Here is an 18,771-nt window from a genome sequence, read left to right as displayed (position 1 = left end):
CGCAGATAGGATGTATATCTTTCAGTATCAGAAAGACTTCTCCCCGCAGTCAAAGGCATCGACTGCGGCTGCGGCTGCTACGGAACAGAAACTTTTCCTCGGACATGAAATAGAGAACGGTTGGTTCGAGGTCGTTTACTCGTTGATACGGAAAAGCTGGATAGTATCTGGCTAGGGAGCCAAGATATTTTCCTGATCCCGAATTCCCCGTTTCGCTGGCTCGTTAAAGTCACTCCGCCGTATCACTTTTCCTGCTAGAGAAAGAGATTTCTTAGAAGTGGCCGACTATAAATGATCGACTCCACTGACTAGGCGCATTCAAAGGCTTCCACAAGTGTGCGCGTGTCGATAATACACTTCGCACCATGTAATTTCTACGAAAACTATCTACAACATATATGTAGATTCCAACAAAATTGAGTTTAAATTTATGTCGCAGTAAGCTACAGACTTTTGGTATTTTATAGTCCACTGTTTTTACGGTCAACATTTGCATAGCGCACATTTATCTATGTAATAAGAATTAGGGGCGCTGATGCATGCATAATTTTACATTACGCATATGTCAATTTATGCGCAATATTTATTTCAGGTAATTATATCCACTTGTAAAATTATCGTGATTGTCATACATGTAATTCAATGATATAATTTCTAATTGGAACATAGTAAGAACTTGGATTATTCGATTAAATAGTAGATTAGGTGTTCGGATAACCGAATGGGAATGTGTGTCCACAAAGAAAGAATATTCATTTCTAAGTATTTCGGCACTAAGTGTTTCGGTACTGAAACGTTCATGCGGATACGATAGAAAATGTGAAAGTTTTACATTCTATTAAAACAAACAAAATAAACAATTATTGAACAATCATATCATTTTATTTTTTCAGAAGTTAATATAAATATTGCACAGAATGAGAGAAGATAATAAGAATTGCGAAGTTTAGAAGGGACATTGATAAACAAATTAGTATTGTTTCATCCAGAGATGGGCATTATAAATTATTGAAATAAACTATCAAATTAAAGAGACTGTATCTTTATTTGTCGTCGAATAAAAATAACCTAGAGTTATTTTTATTTGAAACGCCACGGATGAATCAGTTTATTCCACGGGAATTCATCCGCCGGTCACAAATAATTTTTTTAATCGAAGGCCTTCATTCTTGAAGTCCCCTGAAGCCCGAGCCGAGCGACATTGTATCGCTCACCCGTCTAACCTGCCGCCTGGAGTTGCTCGGCGATGTATCATCGATTATGCAGAAACAGAATTTCTTTATTTTTCATCGTATCAATATGAAAGTGATTCTGCCGATTAAATTGGCAGAAAATAATTTAACTCTGACAACTTTGAACGAAACGGCCTTTCAATTCTGCAAACAAATTTGATGTGTAATATCGTTAATAATGATAGTTCAAATTGTGTTAGGTTTGGTATCTTTCCTTCTTACACTCCCGGACCTCTCTATCTTTCATTATTGCTACGTTCAGCGAGGCTCTGACGCTAGACGCAGCTCTCGTGCCGTATTCCTTCAAGACTTCTTGATAAAAAGAGAAACTCTGTGGCAACAGCGCGGCAGAGACAGAGAGAACAGAACATGTGGCAACTGTGCGTAAAAAATTCGTCTACCCAGAGTACCTAGAGATGTCATCACTGTACAAGTTCTTTTTACCGACTGCGGGAGTTTCATTAGGGTCCGTTTGTTTACTGGGGGCGCTTCGATCGATTCGGACCATAACAAAAATAATACGGCAGCCATAACTCCGGCAAAAATAGTCGTAACGATATTTTGAAAATATGGTTTGAAAGCGTGGAATCCCTACTTTCAGCTGTTTTTTTTAGAGTTTCGCTGCATTGCTTTTCGGCAAAGTTATATCGATGAAAAGAGCACTTGGTCAATTTTTACAAAATTTCTTCAACTTGTGAAAGTTCGACGGGGAGTACGAAATTTTTTACACAAATTCCACTTACATCAGTCGAAAGCCGCTATTTTCCTGTGTAAAAAGAGAGTAACAAATATTTTGTGCGATTTTTTTTGGCCGAGTTATTCAACTTTGAAGCAAAAACCGTTTCCTGATCTTTCCATTCGTGTTTACCAATCTCTCCGAGTTAAGAATTGACATATTCGCCTTAATGTGATTATTTCGGTGACCCTACTCTCTGTTGCGGTTTCATATCGTCGCAATACCGTTTTCAAAGCAGTGAGTGCTTGAGCATTTCTTCTTGGTCACTTCCTTTGTGCCCGCTGTTGCTTTGACATTTTTATATGAACACCACACGTTTCACTAGCAAAATCTGATCGGTGAATGCTAAATAGAAAACTTCTGACACATAGTGTGTAATGAAGAATGGTGATTTATAGGAAGCGAAAAATTGAGTGAAATGAATATATTTTGGGTATTTGTTTTCTTTGCTCCGGAAACGCTGTATGACGAAATTTTAGCAACTATTTACTTGAAAAGGTTTTTCTTTATTTGAATTGTGTAATATTACGGCCATCGTAATTTCGTATAAAATATTCACGAGCCAGAGTGGTGTTAATTTCAATTAATACGAATTATTCAAATTCTTATTTAATCATTATGGACGTTTATAGACGAAATTTGTCTTCGAGTGCAATAGCTTGGTTTTAATATTTTCTGTGTACCACGGAAATTGTCACCCCTTCGATCGTTCAACTAATTGCAAGGTCACTTTCCAATAGTGACACAAGAAAAGAAAAAAATAATTAAGTGAACCAATATAAAGGGGCTTTCCTTGTAGGAGAAGCACTTAATGATCGGTGAAAAATTTAATTAGCTTGCTGCCTGATGAACACAGGGAAGACTTTCTATGTATGCGCCTACGGTAATGTATTTAGAAGCACTTGAAAGAATGGGCAAAATTATATTATTGCCACGGGGCTAATAATACCTAAAAAGTTGAAAAGCATCAGGAAATTCGGATCCTTTGCAATTCAGTCTTGTAATCGAAAATCGGTCTCTAAATTTCTTTAAATATTTCCAAACATGAAGAAGCAAAGTCCAATATAAAGATATCCTCAATTTAGATTTACAACAAATAAAAAAACAGGAAAGCACTCACAGAGTACATAAATAATACTCATTGAGCTGAGTAAAAACGACTTAATAATGAATATAGGTCGAAAACTCAATCCTGTAGAAGTTAGAAGCGATTTTAAATTTTGGTAACGCAAATATACCTATTCAATGCACGCGGAATTAAAACTAGAGACTACCACGTTAAAAGTTATCTATTATTCGTATTACAAACAATACCCACTGTCGTGCTATAATTTTCTAATATTAGAAGACATGGATTGCTGGATTCTTCCAGTAAGTAGAAAAGGCATGCCATGGCCAGCCCAGGAAATTTTTAAACAGTTCATTATCCTGTAGTACAGCGCCGTTCAGGTGTTGCCCGATAGGGCAACAGGTCAGGCTGCCCGGGGCAAACACTTGTCGGCGGCAGGCAAGTCCTGCCTCCCCGGGCAATACGGTACAGATGCCAGGATGAACCAGGACCGTGCCTGCCTACGCATCTACGGGCCTATACTCCCGCCACAACCATTCAACCCCACTGCCCTGTAACGACAGCTGACGTCACTGCCCGGAGCTTTGCCCACAGCGTTTGCCCCGGGCAGTGGCGGGCGCCCTTGCGCGCCAAACGGTAGCCTCAACGGAGCTGCTGCAGTACGTAGATACGATGTGTACGTGGAAATGGAGGGATAACACAGAGAGCAGTTTCTGTAGGTACCTAAACATCAAAGTAACGATGTGGTAAGATAACCCTGTTTCCACTCTGCATGCGCTGAATAGAAGTAGCTAGCAGGCAAATTACTCACATTACTAACATCGGAAATCGCTTTTAGCTCCGACAGGGTCGATTTTTCGGCCTACGTTCATTAAGGATTTTTTACTCACCTTTTACTCAAATTCTTTGCATACTAATACTTATCGACCCCGTAAGCGAAGCTTTTCTTTAGATACTCCCAGTATTTTTATAGTTGTGTATAAGTATTTAAATAGGTCTATTTTACTCACAGAAACCGTAATAGTATCAGTAATATTTATATCCTGCGAGTAGCTAGAACACGCTCTGGAAACGTGCCTGTCGAGAAGCGGCAAAATCGTTCTAGATTGAAAATTGAAGCTTTTATTATACGTCGCCCCTATTGGAGGAAACGCCACCGTTTTCTGAGTAAGCATCTATATATATGCTCCGTTGTTATCCTTATTGCTCGGAGCTTCAATAAAGGATAGTATGTTGCAACTGAAGTTATTACCTATACGGTACAGGTATCTTATCTCTAGTGAGAAACCTCCGAGACTAGGAACGTAGGAATCTATTTCACCCAAGGGGCATTAGGATAAACGTTGCTTATGTTAATACTTACTGTTGCTTGCTGGATTTTTTCCAACACGAAACCGATAAACCTCTTTTAAGGTTATCGATTGAAAGAGTGTTTGGACATTTTGCCTAAACTATGCAACCCAGTGCTTACAAGGGGAAGACATCATGTGGTGGACACTCAGTAATAAGAAAATAAGTAAATAAGTAGAAAATAGGTGTCCGAGCGTTTCTGATATTTACATGGAAATTATTAAAAATTTCATAGTGGCCGTGGGGTTTTATTGGGTAAAAATCCTACACCACCCTGGCGCCCCCGGGGGTTTCCCCTATGAAGGAGTCGGGGTGCCTTATAAAAATTTCCCCAAGTTAAAAAAAAATTATAATAAAGTAATTTATAGAAAAAAAATTATAAAGTTTTTTTTTAACGCGGAGACATCTTCAAAAGGCACTCCGACGCCTCCAGAAGGGAATCTCCCGCGGGCGCCATGGTAGTGTGGGGTTTTTACCCACTAAAACCCTAAATTTTTAATAATTTACATGTAAATATCTCTATTATTGAGGCTAATTGGCTGAAACGCTTGGACACCTATTTACTTATTTTCGACATAGATCCATCGTGCCGAGGCTCATCACAATCGGTGTCTACCACATGGTGTCCTCCCCTTGTTAGTCATATACGTTTTTAAAATCCATAAAATGAACATAATTTATCACGTTAATGCATTACATATGCATATTATCTTGAATATTCCATGGCTAATTTTTATTTCCTAACATTAATTTAAAATGTCAAGTAATCATAGTATTTAACCTTATTTTGGTTATACAATATTACAAATTGTAGAAGTTCTGTGAAATCTCTTTCCTTCCAATAAAATCGGGAACGTATGTTTATTAAAAAGCAAGTTACACCGTCCAACAGCCATTTTGATCTGTAACATTCAATAGCCGTTTCTTATAGACTGTTGTGCACTGAAAACGAATCCGCAAACCGTTTGCCGCCATCACTCTCAGTTTTTGAGAAATTCGATTTTGAAAAAAAAACTGCAAATTTTCAAGTTTGAATATCTTTTGTGTCGAAAGGGTAATACTTATGCGGTTGCTCGTTGCGTGAAATTATTCTATGAACCCTCCCGAATACAACGATATAAATTATTATTGCATTATAAACATTTAAATATATTTAAACAACGATCAAAGGGAAAAGGACACCCGAAATGCACCCATTTTTGACAATATTTTTCAATTTATTTGCAAAACTAAAGGTCTAGGAGAAAATCTGTCTATTCCACGCGATTTAGCAGATATTTTTCCATCGGAAAGCATCAACAGAAGTGATAAGTCACGTTTTGTTTACAATACAGAAACGAAAGAGTTTGGCAAAATGTGCGGCGCCGATAGTGGTACTCAATGGCGCGTGGGCCGCTCAGCGTCAGAGAATCGCGTAACGCGCGTGACTACCACTGTCCGCGCCGCACGTTTTGCCAAACTCTTTCGTTTCTGTATTGTAAACTCAAGGTGTTTTATCACTTCTGCTGATGTTTTCAGCGCACAAAAATGTACAAGAAACGGCTAATGAATATTACAGAACAGAAAAAAAGTTCAACTTTGTTGGACAGTGTTATTTCGATGTTGTCAAAAGATCTAAGCCGTCGCCAAACAATTATTCATGCACAGCATCATAACAGTACCAACGTGTTACTATGTATTATAATAACACTGTACTCACGCTGCGAAATGTTTCAGGAGAACGACTATTTAATGCTGGTTACTGATGAAAATCTGTATTGAACATTATTGCTGTACCATAAACTGACGCGCAGTTATTGCAAAACTATTTCCAATACACGTAACGATCCGTACTTGGCACGTATTGATAATGTGACATGTACAGAGTCCCACTGTAATCAACGAAACGAGAGGTGAATATGTACTTTAAAATCGCAGCAGAGGGTTGAGAGGAGACTTATTGCCGCGGCGCAATTGTTCTCCTTTAAGTATCGTCTCGCATTAGCAAGCGGAGGAAAGGCGGACAATTTAAATTATAGGTACGCTCGACCGACACTACTCTCTCTTATCGCATTAACGTGAGAACATCGTAAAATGCGCAAGGCACAGCAGCATACCACCCAACAACTTCCAGTATAACCGTGTTCATTATGAAGAAGAATCTCACCGAATTCCCCATTTACATTCCAGCATCGTGTGCGACTCTTGGCACGGATGGTTATGTGCCCCTATTCTGCTCCCTCCGCGCGGATTAACTTGTTTTCTTGTAATCGTGCATCGTCTTCCGATAGAGACTCTCTAAGCGACTCCAAAATACTAGCAGCTTTAACGGCGAGCTGGGTGATGCGTGCTTGTAACAATATATTCAGAGCCTCGTAAATGTTAGAGGAAACCGGCCGTAAAATCCAATTTTACCCGAGAAAATAAAGTCTACAGGGCCACGAATAAAGTGATTTTAAAACGTGATTATTCAAACATTTCTGTTTGCGATGATACGGGATTTCATTGCCTCTGTTACAATGGACTGCAGTTCTTACAGCTTCTGCCATGCTAGCAACACTTACAAGAGACACCACCCATCTGTTACGCGCTGGTTTTGACGAAACTCGGCGTACAGGTGGAATACTTAAAAATATTATGCATATTAACTGCCATATTAATTACCCTCAACTCTTTGAATTGATAAACTTCTATGCTCCCAATAGATCGTTTAGATTTACACGTACTTTTCACCCCCAGCAGTATATTTCCTCAATGGTCAACTCTGACCCTGTAAACCGCATATGTAGAGGAGCGAACTCCTATTCTGCTAGCATGGACTTATTTGGTGTTAATAGAAGCTAGCGCTGTCCAAGGTTGCTCCCGCGAGAGCTTGGGGTTCTCCCACTCTCGTCCGCGTTGTCAGGGATACCGCGCGACGCTAACCGTGTAGCCACTAACCGGGCTAGCCCGTCATGGCAGCCTTCTTAGCGAAAGAGTGGAAGGGGAAGCAGGCGCGTGAGGGGCCCCTACGCTGAACAGCGCTGCTATAAGAAGCTTTAGAAACTCGGTTCACGGTAAATTGCAAAACTTGGGATTTGTCCGTCAGAACTGTAATGCCAGCTATGTACACTCATGGGGACCTATCCCCGTTTATGAATAAAAAATAAAAATAAAATATTTTTTTTAGTGATGGAAATTCGTGTTTAGGGGGTGAAATTACTCTTTACAGTTGGGAGTTGGGAAATTATTTAGACGAATTACTCGAAAATGATTAGCAATAGAAAAAAAATGATAAACAAGAAATTTGCATGGCCTTTGCGAGGGATAACATGGCATAAGCAGAAATTCTGCAAAATTCTGAAAGCCATATTAGCAATAATGATCTAAAAATACCAACTAAATCACGGGAAGTTTGACTATGAGGAATGTTGAAAAATGTACAAAATATTACTTTCATTCAAACTATTTCGTTATAATGTAACGAAATTTGACAACACCGCATAAATATTGCCTGTACTATTATATTACATAACAGTAAAAATTTGTTTTCAATGTCAACAGGCATTTACACCTCCCACTATTTTACAAGATAGTAACTTATCTATGAATTGTATGATAAACATTCTCGCATATTCATTGCAATATTTAACCACTGTTCTAAAATATTTTTTTGCTGGGATGTATGGAATTCGTAATACAGTATGTACAATCTGATAAATTGATTTCATTTAAAGTTAGCGATGAGTGTTCAAAGGGGGAAATAATTGAGGCTGTAAAAATCTATATGATAATTAAAATGATAAGACTAAAAAAGCTTAACGAAATTGTACTCTAAACTCGCATATTTCTTGTCAACAGCTTTACTGCTTTATTCTATAGCGGCAATGCGCATAAATCGTGTGGTCCTGGTTGACATTATTTTATACAAACTGCACCAAATGCTGCACATGGTCTCGTTAGATTTGATGTGCAAACGTTGGTGCCTTATAAATACTGTAAACGTTACATGGAAATGAGCCACTTGCCTGTTTGAATTGTTTGTTCATATTTATGGGAAAGATGGAATATTAGTAACAAAAACGTAGTTTCGTTATTTCGCTACCATTACGTATAAATATATTTACACAATACACGTAACATTAGTATTACATTTTCCATGTAATTTTTAACAATAACGATTGAGTGACATTAACAATGATTTTCATTCAACTATTTTTTCTTAATCTAAATGTTTTATCAGTAAAAGTAGAAAATTAAAGAATTTGATAGGTATATTGTAAATAAAACATTTTATACCGTATTTTATCGCTTGCTGGATGTACAGTAGTTACTGTCTTTAAAAAAAAAAGTGTAAGACAAACTACATTCATCGAATTTATTCAAGATCACGTTTAAAGAAGAAAATAATATTTATAATAATATAATTTAATAATTGAGAAGTAAAATCTTCCTTCAATAACTTATTATTATCCGATAACATTCCTTTGAAAATATAAATTTTCCATTTAATTGGACATTAAATAAATTCAAACATCACTATTCTGGATAAACAATGCGTTTTAATATTAAATCCCTTCTCTTTCATCTGCATCATTGATTGGTATAGGTGACCAGCTACAGGGAATGTGCCGCATGGATTATAAACGTATTGTGGGAACAAATAGGTATTAGAATAATGGTACAGTTATTTAGTCTCTTCAGGTTCACTTTATTGAAATAAATGATAAAACATTTTTCCTTCGCAATATATTATGTAGAAGGTGTCAATATAATTGTTATAAAAAGCTTGTTCAGACTTTACAAATAGTTTTCTTTTTAAACTTCGTGATACGAAGAAACCTGCTGAATTACTTAAAAATATTGATAAGATTTTGAAATTTTCTTGCTCATATAAAATGACAGAATGAAAGTGAAATAAAACTTGAAATTAACTTGCTGTTACTTAGTAATATAAAAGTCGTTGGAAATAAAAGAGTATTGTGAAACAAGCATGGCGCTTATCAGAAAAATATATATCATATCAATGAATTTATTAATTATTCGAATTTATATTTTGAACAACGCTGTTCTGTTTATATTTTATTCAATCATGCGTACTTTATTCGTGGTCCAAATAAACGACTCATCGCTTCTTAAATTTAATTTTAATGAATGCTTGTTGGCGTGACGATCAATAACGCACCTGTAACAGAAAAGTGAACGATAAATTGAAAATCGTTTGAGAAAATGTTTCCCAAGAAAAACTAAAAATAGGCTTCTAAAAGTATTTTCGTAAATTAAAGATGTAAAAATTGCCACAGCGATTTATATCAATTTACGCCCGCTAAGACGTCTTCCCCCCAAAATTGAAAACATGAATAAAAGGACAGCTTGGAATAAAAGATACATCGATTCTTATAGTATCATATGGAATTTTATTCATAGGGTCAGGTTGAAGAAGCATTATACAGGGTGGGCTGTAATTCATGGTACAATCGAAGAAGGGATGATTCTACGTAGAAAAATCAATGGAAAAAGTGGAATAATTTTTTTTTCGTTCGGCGCTTCGTCTTTGCATTAATCGATTTCGAAGATTTGCCGGGGTAGGTACACACACGATTTGAGTCTAGTACATATTCGCAATATGGATGGTGGTTTAATTCAAACGATACAACAAATTTGACAGATTGGTAATATTGTAGTAATCTAAAAATTATTATTGGGATTGGTATCACCCTGGCGCCATAATTTGGCTTTCACAACAATCAGATTCACCCGGCAGGAGGCGCACCCCATATTGTAACACAGGCTGTCGCTACCGAGTCAAAAATACTCAAAATTGAAACGTAAAAAACCACTGTTTCAGAATATTTTTTTTAACTTTGTAATTTTTATGTTAAACTGCAGTGTTTTAAGAATCAAACAAAATTTATGAAATATCTTAAAAAATAAATTTTAACTTTCCTTGAAAATGCTCAGAATTATTGACCGACGCGTTGGAAACTGTTAAAAAAATGTTTCAAAATTGCGATTAGTTTTTGTTTAAATATTCGAAGGAGCGAACCAGTGCGCCGAAACAACACTCTTTCAATTGTACTTATTAATGTTTGCTTAATACGCGTAACTAAAAATATGGGATATTAAAAGTGCAACTACGCTCCATTTATAAACAAATAATAATTTTTAAATTTATAATTGACAATTTCTTTGCCTAATGGTCATTCACTGGTATGCGGCCAATTACTGGTTGGTTTATCTATCAAAAGGCTTTCGCACTTTTGCAGATTTGATTACAGAGGAATCCATCAAATCCAATGAATCAGCTAAAACTACATGCAGTAAGTATAACATAATAATGATCCTTTATTCGAACGAGACAAAGTACAAAATGTACAATGCAATTTTGATAAATTTCTTCCTTAGAAAACGTATTGTAGTTAAAAAACGAAATTCCTATAATTTCATATCAATATTAAGCATTGTCATTAGGCATAATAAGGTTGAATACGAAGGTTTCAGTAAAATTTTTAGAATCTTTTCCTGCAGGGGAGGTAGTTGTACTTACACTTCTGGGCAGCCTTGGCCATTGAATTTTCGGATTGAATGGTCCGTGTCCTGGGAAAGTAGGAAACGAAGAGCCAAGTCGTGGTCTTTGCACAGGTGCTATGTATGCAAATGCCGTGCACACGATGGCAAGTAACGTAACGATGAACATTCCCATCTTCATCTTGTATGTATGTATATTCTTCTCTGTAACGTAAAACTAAGTACTTTAACGAACAATGAATACCATATAACTGCAGTACTTGTGAGCTCATTGTGGCTTATTGCAGATTATATTATTATAAGAAATTAAATATTTATTGCAACCTATGTATTGTGACTTTCATTAAATGTACAAATTAATTAAAAATAAACTAGGTTAATACACAAGTAAATAATATGTGCTGTAATTAAATTACCGAACATTAATTTTATTTTCAACATACCAATTTATTTATTCAATTATACAATTTTCAAGAAATAACAATAAGTTTTGGTTAGTCTGTAAATAAATGTGGTAGAGCTGTATTTAATTGGTTCTAATATTGTTTTCAATTTTGATAGCCTTTATAGTAGTAAAATTCTTGATAGAAATTGATATAGTTTAAATTATTGTCAGTTCATTTCTCAAAAAATATTTTCTTAATGATTAAGAAAGATGTGATGCATTTTCCAAATATGAACAGGTAAACGATCCTATTTTACATACTCAATCGTTATTAATTAAGACATGGAAACAAAAAATATAAAATATGTAGGCATATACATAGTCGGTTAGAAATAAAAAATATTATATTGTAGAATTACCTCTTTGCAGCTACAGAGGACACTTCAAATTGATGTCAAAGGAATGTTTCAGCTCTTATATACCATTCTCATTGTATCCGAGATGATACACACTCACAGAAGATTGTTGATTCTGTATTGCAGAAAGAGAATATGAAAAGGGAGGGGGGAGAAATACCGGGGAATACCGTCATGACTCTTATCGTGCGCAGTTCACTGCAAGTCAGTGATACCCGGTGACCCAACTTGTTCCCTTAATGTTATCTCGCATTACACACTTATATGCATGTTTGTATAATTGGGAGTCCCCTAAGTGTGTATTTTCCTCAAGTGCTCTGTCTTGCGACATGTAACTAAACACGTGCGTGTGTGTACAGGTACAAGAGTCAGAATTTCTTTCATCACCCACTCATTGCATGTGTTACTATTTCTTATATTTCATGAGAAAGGGATTTTTTAAGCGAAATCGGATTTTCTATTGAGTTCATTATTTAAATAAAAAAAATTGCTAAAAAGAATCTATAATTTTCGTGCGTTCAAGGCGCCCCCACCCCCACTCCTCTTCCTCCTTAATCTAACTTCTTTTTTATTTATGTTAAAAATTGTCATTATCAGTGAGCGAAAAATTACTTTTTGGTTTTAAAATAGTTTTTTAAAAAGTACAGTGCGTCTAATGTAGCGTAGGCCAATCTATTTCTTTTTTCTTTCTGACAAAATCTGTAGTTGTAGAAAATTTTCTATCGTTTTCAATGGATGTTGACTTGACCGTATGTAGCACATGCAAAAGTTATTGTAAAATGTGTGCCCTCTTTCCAGGGGACTAAAAAAAAATATATAAAAAACTTTTTACGTTAAACGATTTTACTAAAAATGCACTAACCCCTAAAGAATAATTCTTTTCTTGTACTACAATTTCGATGGTGATATATGACTTCAAATAAAATCATGCGAACTGTGATTATCCTTTTTCTTTACAATTGATTTGAACAATTCTAGTAGTACACGAAGAGAATTATATTTTAGTTTTTAATGCATTTTTAGTAAAATCATTTAACATACAATTTTTTTTCTAGTTTTTTTAGTGTGTGTGTGAGTGTATTTTTTATACATTTCTTTTTATATTTTATACATATATTTTTTTTAATGCATTATCATCTAAACTACACACGCCTGCAAAGTTTCAAGACAATTAGATTAGTGGAAGTGGGTGAAAATTGAGTTACCAGCAAACATACAGAGGATCGAAGCTAAGTGAAATCATTTAAAAATTCCTTTGTTAAAGTTCGGAATTTATCTTCTTCTTGGTTGACACTACATTCTTGGAGGCTCTCTGCGATTACTAAATTTAATTGTTTTCTTAAGGGTAATTCTTCATTTTGTGAATCCATAAGTTTTTCAGTATTTTCAGGAGAATCGTGGTTACTGTTATATTTTCCGAAAAGTCTAGCTACATAGAATTTGTATTCCGTTTTATACATATCTACCTTGGATGTTAAATGGCAAAAATTTATTAGGGATACAATAATCTTACCTCTCTTCTTTTTGATATTTCTCCTTTAATAGCCACAAGAATCTCATTACCTACTTAATTCAGTATAGAATTTTTCTAAACTTTTAAATAAGAATTTAAGAGCACCTTCAGTAGCTAATAATGTCGCATCTTCTCTACTGAGATTTTGTAATTCATGTAAGTTCTGATGTTATCAATAAGATTTATTATAAGTTGCAGATGTGTTTATACGTTCGCGATTAACTAACAATAAGTGAGTAGTAATATGTACATAATTTGAACTAAAAGTTCATTTCCGAAAATAGATGAGATTTATATTTTTCCTAGATTTAAGTTTCCCGAGAAATTACAGTATTTCTCGAGAAATAAGAAATAAGAAATTATAAAATTTCTCGAGAAATTCCCGAGAGAGAATTCTCGCGGAGGGACACTAATTACGGGACATCCCCGTATTAGCACACTGCTAGTATAGTAATATTAAGTAGTATATATTGCTACCATACAGTACATTTTTAGTATATTATCATTGGTACAATATTATTAGTATACTAGTATATCTACTAATTTCGATGCAGGTAAAATACAATCTCAACTTTGGAATTGACAAATAATGAGTATACATAGAGTGTGCCATATTATTATGAGTTGAGTGATGCAATTATCTGCGAAATTTGAGGAAATATGAGAAAAATTTTACACGCATTTCGGGAGTATAAAACTCATTTCATTCAAAACTGAAAAGTCTGTGATAGAAACGATTACTATCCTAAATCTGTGAGTGATGGTGGGGCCGCGGGAAAGCACCTTTATGTACCAGCAGCTCATTTTGATTTCACATCTTTTTTTTTTATTTCGTAATTATTATTATCTTCTATTTTTTGTGATGTATTTGATTTCATGTACTTGGCGTAATTTTTGTAGTTTTTTTTAAGTTTTTTTTTTATGAGGATAATATATACAGAGGGACACATTAGAATCTATTCCCGCGAATATTTTTAAAACTTCTGATCACACCGAAAAATATTTGAAATAGAAATTGAATGGTTTCGAGGGGGGCATAATTTTGTGTGAGTAGATGTTGTTTGTAGGTGGATGCGTAGATGAAATCAATCGTGTAAAACCTTCCTCTACGATTTTTTTTTATATTCGCTTAGAACAAAGGTAAAACTACTGCAAACACTGGCACACTAATGAAAGATTCGCAAATGAATTTGCAAAACAGAGAATTTGGCGGATTAACTTAAAATTAATTTTTTCATACATGAAGTGAATGAAATGGAGCACGGTTCAAGTTATGAGCTTAGACGACAAATTCTGTCATCGTGATTTCAGAGATATGCCGTGATGGGACGGGCACTGACAAGTACTTACATGAGAGTAAAAGAGCATTGCAAGAGGCTCGATGCACTCGAAACGAGGAGCAATGTCTAGTATCATTATACCATGTTTGCTCCTCTGAGTCTTGGAGATCCAATTAGGAACAGCAATAGTGAGCATCGGGAAACGCGAGTGAAACAGAGTAGACGCCCGCAAATATAGCCTTTTCTGATTTTTGTACGCAAGCCGGTTGTCTCTGGCTCCGTTTTGCATTATTCATGGCAACCCACTTATATGTATACCACTTCCTGCTAAGCTAGTATCTTCTTTTGCTCCTTCGTTCCGGTACTTATCATGAAACGGCACATTAATATTGCATTTTCAACGCGTTTAAAACTACTTATGATACCTGTTACACGTGGTCGCTATTCTTTCTCAAGTCTTGCAACCATAGATTTGCATCTTGTTTTATCCTTCCGCAAGCTACATGTGGGTCATGAATTATATTTACATTATACAGGGTGCTTCAGAATTATAAATACAAACTTAAAGGGACGAACTTAAACTCTGATCGCTTATGCAATACTGGTTCTATAGTCACACTTTGTAAGGGTAGTAACATAGCCCAGTTTATAAGACGCATTAAGTGATATCTATTTAATGGATATGCTGCGATTTGGCATTAATTTTACGCGAAGTTTGAAATGTTACGCACAAGCAGCGATGTCAGTTGAAAAATACCATTGCGTAAAGTGTAGTGGTTCCCAGGCTGTTTTTAGGCTCGATGGTTGATCTAAAATAGAATTCTTTTGGGACACATTATGTACCTACACTTATGCACGCACTGTATAAATCTTTGTCAACTTTGCCAAACTACAAATGATCTATCAAGAAATTCTTCTAGTTCCTATTTTTTGTTCTTATTGAAATTTTAAATTATTTATGTAGCAGCAGCCCAAATTTGTTCTGGTAGTAGGGGAGACCGGGGCTAGTTGATACGCTATTCTGTTTTCAATTTTTTTCATTTTTGTTTTAATTAATTACTTGATAACAAATATGCCAAAATATACTATGGTCCTTCCTCTTTAATATATTGTAAATGAAAAGTTGAGAAAATACATACAAAATGAATGAAAAAATGTTAAAATGTATGGGTTTACCCCACCGCGGAGCTAGTTGATACGCTATTCTGTTTTCATTTTTTATTTTAATTAATTACTGGATAACAAATATGCCAAAATATACTTTGGTCCTTCCTCTTTAATATATTGCAAATGAAAAGTTGAGGAAATACATACAAAATGAATGAAAAAATGTTAAAATGTATCAATTTACCCCACTGCGGAGCTAGTTGATACGCTATTCTGTTTTCAATTTTTTTCATTTTTTATTTTAATTAATTACTTAATAACAAATATGCCAAAATATACTTTGATCCTTCCTCTTTAATATATAGTAAGCGAAAAGTAGATAAAATACATACAAAATGAATGAAAAAATGTTATTTGGACGATCAATTTGTATGTATCAAAACTATTTACTTTTTCTCTATATAAACGAAAACAGTTAAGAAACGATTGTTAACGTCAATGTGCACTCTCGTACGCTGGATCGTAGGGAAGAAGTGAATAACAATAATATCTTCACATATCTCGCTCAAATGAAGCTACATATATACGGTGTCGAGATAATTCGTCTGTATCAACTTGCGCCCTGTGTCAACTAGCCCCGGTCTCCCCTACCAGAGATCCTGGTAGTACAAAATCCCCGTTTTATGCAGCGTTTTAAGAATGGCATGTTCTATTCAATAAGAGCGTGACGCTTTATTTTTACATACTGAGGAATAATTTAAAGGGCGCTACGATTTGACATAATGTAAATAATAAATATGCCGAAATACCTGGCAATGGAGGAGTTTTAATATTTAATATCTTTTCAGGGATAAATGACGAAATCTTTCCTCCAGGTTATTTAATAAGTCGTTGGAAGTTCATTTTCAACACGCTTTCAAATGGTAGACGACACGAAGAGATAGATGAACTCGGTCGAAAGACAAAGCTCAGGATGGATGGATCTATAGTTCTTAAAGGAGTTCTGAGCAGACTATGGGGTGTGCTCCCGCGGGCGTGTCTTGGCAGACAAGGGGCTGAAATTAAAAGTATTCTAGCTAGTAATGCTGTTCTCTATTTCACAGATACTACAAAAATTAAATAATATTCACGAAATTATAGTACTTTTGTACAGTAAAGGGAAGAAACTTATTCCCTAGTAAAGTTAATCCCTAGTAGCATTTCTAGTTGGCCCACATTATCTCCAAGTTGGGAATTAGTTGGCCATCAAAATTCCAACGATAAATGCTACTAGGGATGTACCTTATTTGATACAATCTCGTTAGAAAAAAATGGTATTTTTTTCCCTCGACTACTATACAAAATTATTAAACTTGTAATGAATAAATTAAATCCTATAAATATTAACGAAATTAAAAATCTTATGAAAATTATTCTCAAATACTCAGCTATAAAAATCAACGTAAATTTTCCTCTAAAGTATTAAAGTATCAAATCTTCCTATTCAGTATTAAATCCAGAAACTAACTCAGATTCCCCCTCAACTAAGTCAAAAGGTGTTCGATTTAATAACTGATTCACGTTAGAATTATCATTTAGAATTTTATTGTTAGACATTTTGCAGTGAATTTATTTATTACATTTGTGTACAAATTTACGTTGCCTAACTGTAAACCTCTGAACACCGCATCCATTTATTTTTCATGATTACTATATGTTATTTCAAATAATTTGTAACGATCGATTAACATCTGAATGATAAAAAAGTGACAAATAGGACAAACGACTAATTTACTTTTAAATTCGATTTATAGGTACCTACCGTTTTTTCGTTAATGTCAAAGGTTCAGTGAAAGTAAAACATTAATCACGAAACACTTCGTGTTGCCAGTGGAATGTGCAACATATGACTCCCAGCATTTTGATATTCGCATGCACCCGATAGCAATCAATCAAAGGAAACAAAAGGAACGTTTACTCGTCTCTAGCGAACCTTGCCACCCCCGACAATAAAGGAGATTCATATACGGGTGCAATATATTCATACAGTCGCGCGTATTATTTTCGCACGAAAAAGAAATAAGCCCCTGTAACGGATCGCGCATGAAGCTTAAAAACGGCATGAACGAAATTCTTTCACTGAGTTCCAATCTTTTGATAGGCCCCTTTGTTTATCATTCTTTGAATGGCAGTTCGGATAAACGGATTACGCAGTTGCTATTGAATCCATAACCAATTGTACGATTCTCTTCATTTAATTATACTCTACGCACCCATAGATTTTTCTTTCTTCTATTCTCCGAAGCATATTGTTTGAAGTACTGCTGCACAATGTAATTATGAAACTTTAAAGAGATATAATAGTTACTTAATTTTTAATCTGTATTTTAAACTTCATTCTTTTGCACAGAATTATAGAATTTTCACTGATTTTATACTGTCATTTTGACAGTGATATAATTGTTTTATAGGAAATTAAAATTAAACAAGTTATTGTGACAGGTGCCATGACATGTAAATAATAGCGGCTGACAAGTTTGCATTGAAACTTTTGCCAACTTCTTTACCTTAAAGAACAGGAAAACTTTTAATTGCTTTTCTGTGATCAAGATAGAGGACTTTAGGCCTGACATCTATAAATTCCAATATGTCAATAAAAATGTTCAAACTTCCACAAATTTGGGGGGGTTGAACAAGTTGAAACATTTTTCGACAAACATTCTTAATCGCTATTTATATTTTTTTACCTGTGTGTAAGCTTTTCATTTTGTGTATGATTCATTATGTGACAAGGAATTCTCAGTTTCGTAATTATAGCTACTGACATACACACATACATGCATATAAAATAGAAGAAAGTAAGATACTGGCAGAGATGGGCATTATCTAGATAAAAAATTATTTAAATAACGTGTCGAATAAAAGATACTTTATCTTTATGCGTTATTCGAATCTTCGAATAACACGGTTTACGTTTATTCGTTATTCGCAGCTTTGAATAACACCATTTATCTTCATTCGAAACATCACGGATAAATAAATTTATTCGAAATGAATTTATTCGACGGCTGAAAGATAATTTTTTTATTCGAAGTGAATTTAGTCGAAAGATAATTTCTGTCTTCGAGGATCTTTTATTCGAACTGTCGAATAAGATTTTCATCTTTGTCCGTAGTTTGTTCGACTTTTATTCGAAGACTTCGAATAACTTTTGACGC

At 34.9% G+C, this 18,771-nt stretch overlaps 1 protein-coding gene and 1 long non-coding RNA gene across 3 annotated transcripts in view; both read right to left on the bottom strand.

Annotated features, from left to right (window-relative positions):
- Nucleotides 1–974: 974 nt before the first annotated feature.
- On the bottom strand, nucleotides 975–1,532 carry LOC143378662 (uncharacterized). Its single transcript, XR_013088332.1, has 2 exons — nucleotides 1,455–1,532; nucleotides 975–1,376 (listed from the first exon to the last, which is right to left on the bottom strand). It is a non-coding gene; the product is annotated as an uncharacterized LOC143378662 (long non-coding RNA).
- A 7,500-nt stretch (nucleotides 1,533–9,032) lies between these two features.
- The window catches only part of LOC143378552 (abaecin), a 90,925-nt gene continuing 81,186 nt past the window's right edge, over nucleotides 9,033–18,771 (bottom strand). The window contains exons 1-3 of one of the 2 annotated variants that reach the window (XM_076830382.1): nucleotides 11,678–11,827; nucleotides 10,893–11,077; nucleotides 9,033–9,530 (exon numbers count right to left, since the gene is read on the bottom strand). In XM_076830382.1, coding sequence (XP_076686497.1) covers nucleotides 9,519–9,530; nucleotides 10,893–11,054 — 174 coding nt within the window. In that variant the 5' untranslated portion in view covers nucleotides 11,055–11,077; nucleotides 11,678–11,827 and the 3' untranslated portion in view covers nucleotides 9,033–9,518. Of the gene's footprint in view, nucleotides 9,531–10,892; nucleotides 11,078–11,677; nucleotides 11,828–18,771 lie in introns of those variants that run through there. The other variant, XM_076830383.1, reaches the window with a different exon arrangement.

Source organism: Andrena cerasifolii, chromosome 2 (assembly GCF_050908995.1).
Source record: "Andrena cerasifolii isolate SP2316 chromosome 2, iyAndCera1_principal, whole genome shotgun sequence".
Classification (NCBI taxonomy): Eukaryota; Metazoa; Arthropoda; class Insecta; order Hymenoptera; family Andrenidae; genus Andrena; species Andrena cerasifolii.
Note: the sequence above shows the minus strand (reverse complement) of the source record. Positions and strands in the feature narration are given on the sequence as shown.